The sequence below is a fragment of the Leptosomus discolor genome, chromosome 8 (assembly GCF_034619465.1).
Source record: "Leptosomus discolor isolate bLepDis1 chromosome 8, bLepDis1.hap2, whole genome shotgun sequence".
Taxonomy (NCBI): Eukaryota; Metazoa; Chordata; class Aves; order Leptosomiformes; family Leptosomidae; genus Leptosomus; species Leptosomus discolor.
In genome coordinates, this window is record NC_141398.1 from 48,632,011 (window position 1) to 48,637,300 (window position 5,290).

The following is a 5,290-nucleotide window of genomic DNA, read 5'->3' on the forward strand; positions in this document are numbered from 1 at the left end:
ATGTTTTAAAATAGTAATTAATGGTTATTGGTAAACATGCAGAATGATGAAAGCATGTGTATAATCAAAATTGTGTAGCACAGTTGGCATTTAATACACTTTTTATTGTTTTTACACTAATTCCTTTGCATTATTATGAGTAGGTAAAACATAAAATGCAAATTGTACGTCAGTGATTCAATGCTTGTAACTCTTTCACAGTCTGAATCTAAAATATCTTCTGATTTTCAGAGATGGAGGAAGCTAGTTTGTGCCTTGGTGTTTCTTCAGCTGTGCCAGAAGCTGATGCCCATCTGAACAGCACCATACTCAATGGGCAGTATTCAATGAGCCAGAAGCTGCACCAGATCACTTCCCAGCTCAGCCATGCCTTCCCAGAGCTCCAGAACAGGCAGAATCCAGAGGAGAAGGCATCAGCGCCGCTAGAAGATAAAAGCCACCTGTCCATAGCAAACCAGCCCATCAGCAGTCAGATGGCGCTATTGGCAAACCAGCTCAATAGAGAGGTTGATACCAGTTTGAATGGGCGCGTGGACTTGCAGCAATTCTTAAATGGACAAAACCTAGGGATTATGTCTCAGATGAGTGATATAGAGGATGATGCCAGGAAAAACAGAAAGTACCCATGTCCCCTCTGTGGGAAACGCTTTCGATTTAACAGCATCCTGTCACTACACATGCGAACTCATACTGGAGAGAAACCATTTAAGTGTCCATACTGTGACCACAGAGCAGCTCAGAAAGGCAACCTGAAGATACACCTACGTACTCATAAGCTTGGAAACCTTGGCAAAGGTCGTGGAAGAGTCCGAGAAGAAAATAGACTTTTACATGAGCTGGAGGAGAGAGCAATTCTTCGGGACAAACAGATGAAGAGCAGCCTCTTGCAGCCACGACCTGATGTGAAAGCACAGCAGCACACCCAGCCAATGCCTCTCGCAAACTGTAACTTGTCTGTGCCAGCTAATCACAGCACACCTGATATTTCAAACCCTGTTCCCTCTCCAAAGCCAGTCAGTGTCCAGGAAGAAGTTGTCGCTCAGACAGCTGGGTTCAGATGCACGTTTTGCAAAGGCAAGTTTAAGAAGCGAGAAGAGCTGGACAGGCACATAAGGATCCTGCACAAGCCTTACAAGTGCACCCTGTGTGACTTTGCCGCCTCACAGGAGGAAGAGCTGATTAGCCACGTGGAGAAGGCTCACATAACTGCAGAGTCAGCACAGGGCCAGGGCTCCAACGGGAACGGGGAGCAATCCACCAATGAGTTTCGTTGCGAGGTGTGTGGCCAAGTGTTTAGCCAAGCCTGGTTCCTAAAAGGCCATATGAGAAAGCACAAGGATTCCTTTGAACACTGCTGTCAGATCTGTGGGAGGCGATTCAAAGAGCCTTGGTTTCTTAAAAATCACATGAAAGTTCACCTGAATAAATTATCTGTAAAGAACAAATCTCCTAATGATCCTGAAGTACCTGTTTCCATCAGCAGCATGTCCCAGGAAGCTCATGCAAACTTATATTCAAGATACCTGTCATGTTTGCAGAGTGGGTTTCTTCCTCCTGACAAAGCAAGTTTAAGTGAACAAAATCAAATCTATAACAAAGGAGATATGCCCATGAAAGAGAAAGAAGTCTTGGGAAAGCTCCTTTCACCCATTTCTGGCATTGGCCACAGTATTGCTGAAGGGGATAAACATTCTTTATTGGGCTGTCTCAATCTGGTGCCTCCTCTGAAATCCAGCTGCATAGAAAGGTTACAAGCTGCCGCCAAAGCGGCAGAGATGGATCCAGTAAACAGCTATCAGGCCTGGCAGCTTATGGCAAGGGGAATGGCCATGGAACATGGCTTTTTGTCTAAAGAGCAGCAGATACAGCGCAGCCATGAAGACACTTTGGCAACTGCTGGAGTTATGTTTGATAAGGAGAAGCGGGAGTATGTGTTAGTAGGAGCAGATGGCTCTAAGCAGAAAATGCCTGCTGATTTGGTTCACAGCACTAAAATGGGCAATCAGAGAGACTTGCCAAACAAACTAGACCCTTTAGAAGGCAGTAGAGATTTTTTGTCACATGGTATGAACCAGGGACTCGATTACAACTTACAAAGTCATGGAAACGTAAAAGAAAAGCCAACTGAATGCCCAGACTGTGGAAGGGTTTTTAGAACATACCACCAAGTGGTTGTTCACTCCAGGGTCCACAAAAGGGACAGGAAAGGAGAAGATGAAATAATTCAAGGTAGTCTTGATGAGCGACGTGGGTCTGGAAGTGATCAGGAGTCTCAGTCTGTCAGCAGGTCGACAACACCAGGGTCCTCTAACGTTACCGAAGAAAGTGGAGTAGGTGGGGGTCTCTCACAGACGGGGAGTGCCCAGGAGGACAGCCCACATCCTTCCTCACCCTCCTCTTCAGGTATGATAACTTCTCCTTCCCTCTCTGCACTGAAAGCTTTGTAGCTATATTTGAAATCACAGCAGCAAAGTAGTTTATGCATTCTCTTGTTAGGTCGTTTCCTAGCAGTCCACAGGGACGTGGTGTTACATGCCAGAACATCTGTGTTTGGGTTCCCGCAATGCCTTCGAGGTTAATTCTCGGCTCACCCTTTTCTCCCCTCCAAGGGCAGGTTTTCTAGCCTTTCAGCTGTCACCTCTGCCACCCCACCGGCAGCAGTGTGCAGGGTCTGTACAGTCACCAATGGCAATGTTGCTTCCAGGGCCTCTCCCTCCAGGTTTTGGAAGGTGTTTTTTAACTCCTCTTCTGTTCATGGTGTCTCTCCTGCAGATCTTTCCATGTCCTCCATGTAAAAGGGTGAGGAAAGATGCCTTCTTTGAGCTATAATTCAAAGAAATACAATTAATAAACAGTGTGTTGGCTAACCTCTCTGATTGCCCTTATTCCCACAACCATATCAATCACTTAGCTGAGATATGTACTTGTGCCTGGCCACAGGACTGATTAAAAAGAGATTCAGAAATACAAACTACTAACTTTTTGACACTTTTAATTTATGTGCACATTTTAACATGTATGAAAACTTCTGCTTAATTCACATCTATTTGAAAGTACAAGAAAAATAGAAATTGGACTGAAACATTTTAATTGCGTTCTATGTCATGTTAACTTGCTGTGTATAAAAAAGCAAAGCAGATAATATTTCATTGGAGGTGTCTCTAAAATATTCAGCTTCCTGGTACAATTTTTAAAGTTACTAGCCTATGTTTGCTGAAATAAAATCTCCAAGTAATAACAGGTAAGATTTCTGGCCTCATGTATGTTTCCAAAGTCACTTACTAATGGATAGTAAATTGAAAGTTATATCTTCAGCCCTTTATAAAGAAAGCACCTCACTAATACTGTAATCATTCTGCAAGCCTAACAACAGAGGAAATCATGCCATAACAAATACTCTGTTACTAATGGCAACATTGATTTCTGCAATCAGCCATTAAGTCTAGAAAATGAAAGACAGTTTGAGGTACCTTAAGGCATTACATTGCCCACTGTTAAAGAGCTGGTAGCAGGCTGTTGAGGGTAATTCTTTTTATGTTTTTTTTTCCCCCCTCAGTTTCGATAAATATTTTAGTATTGGAGGCAATTCACTGTTACAGTTATTAAGTATATGCCAGTTTATTTTTGTTGTTCTTGTCATGCTCCAGTATACTCTACTTCTGAGGCCAAATTAATATAAAAATAAAGTGTTAGTTTGCTGGCTTATTACAAACCAGTAAAGAAATTGTTAAGACACATAAATCTGCACTCCACATTCCACAGATTCCTATAGTACTTAATGCTGTTGTTTAAATACCCATGAAACACACTGTCTACTCTTGGAGTCATAGCCTCGTTTACAATTTATTACTGGTGAGACACATTAGAAAATTCTATGTAGGAACAAGGGTAACAGGCGAGAGCTAATTTCATACTATATATAGTTGTTGAGATTGTTTTAAGAGGATTGAAAATATGTCAGGATGAAGAAGATTATTTTTCTAACTTTCACTTTTAAAAATCCTACACATTGGCAGGGGGGAAGGGAAACACTCCTCTTTAATATAGAAAGCGTTGCTTTTGTTTTGCTGTAGAGCGATCGGAAATAAAAGATGCTGAAATTGCTTAAACTCTGTCCGAAGCCTCCCAGGGCTGTCTGGAAAAGTTTGGGAAAAAAGGGCCGCAGAGTCTTCTGAGTGAGGTTGAACTGATAGAGATTGAAGAGTATTCAAAACAATGCATGTGAAAGTTGATGTGTTTTGAGTGCCCTGAAAACTTTAATTCCAAGTGTTCTGGTTCGTTAAATGTATTGTTGTGGGAAGTTTTTCCTATCTTCAGAAGCAAAAGATAACACCAAAGTGGTGTTCTCTCTCTGGCCGCGAATTTAAAATTATTTTTAACTCAAACTACAATTTATTTAAAACATTTGTTTTCACACCTGAGGTATTTGTATTGAAGCATATAAAACTGAAAGCAAAATATGTGCATGTTCATTTGTACTGCAGAAAACCAGACCTTTTATATTAATATCTGATTGTCTCCTTTAGTCTGTTGTCGGTAAATCTAGGAAGGCTCTGTGTCATACATCCTATCGTGGAAAATGTGCAGATTTTTATAACTTCTTAATCAGATGAAAGGAACAGAGTATTGCATTTTACCAGAAAAAAAAAATAATCTAAGTATTCTTGTACTTTAAAATTAAATTTTATTGCTATGTTGCTGTTGGAACTTTTCATTATTATGAAGTGTGCATTTTATCAGTACCTGTGAAAAAATAAACCTGTAGAATATAAATAAGTCAGATTTTTTGCGTAGAGGAGAATTAAGTAGTCATTGAATCTTCTACTGAGAAATTACCGCAAAACACAGTTTTACAAATTTCTCAGACTGCGTAACAATGTCTCAAAACTTAATTTGCATCACTTGATTCTTTTTTGTTGAAAACTGGGTCAGTAGGGCCTGAGAAACTATTTTTTCAGATCTTAACCAATGAATTCTTCTTTATAAATTGGTGCTCTTAACATGATAGTAGTTCTGAATTCATCATAAAAACCTTTTTACACAGTGCCTCTTAGAACAGATCTCCAGAAGAAGGCTTACAATGAGTGGCAGAGAAGTCTTTGTTATCTGATGTAATTCTTTGCAAAGGAGGATTGGGAATGGAGTGCCTGTTTAAAAATGTCTAGCTCAGGCTGAGAAGAAGAAAGGGTCAAGTTTGCAATCAAACAGTTATTGCAGAGATGTGTGACTGTCACTGGCTGGGCTAATGTGGTATGCAGCTGTTTGTTATGTGAGTAAAAGAATGTTTGAA

At 40.6% G+C, this 5,290-nt stretch overlaps 1 protein-coding gene across 1 annotated transcript in view; it reads left to right on the forward strand.

Moving 5' to 3' along the window:
- Nucleotides 1-233: 233 nt before the first annotated feature.
- ZNF536 (zinc finger protein 536) overlaps nt 234-5,290 on the forward strand; it is a 187,941-nt gene continuing 182,884 nt past the window's right edge. Inside the window, exon 1 of the mRNA XM_086469509.1 lies at nt 234-2,403. Within this exon, the coding sequence (XP_086325635.1) occupies nt 234-2,403 (2,170 nt within the window). The remainder of the gene's footprint in view (nt 2,404-5,290) is intronic.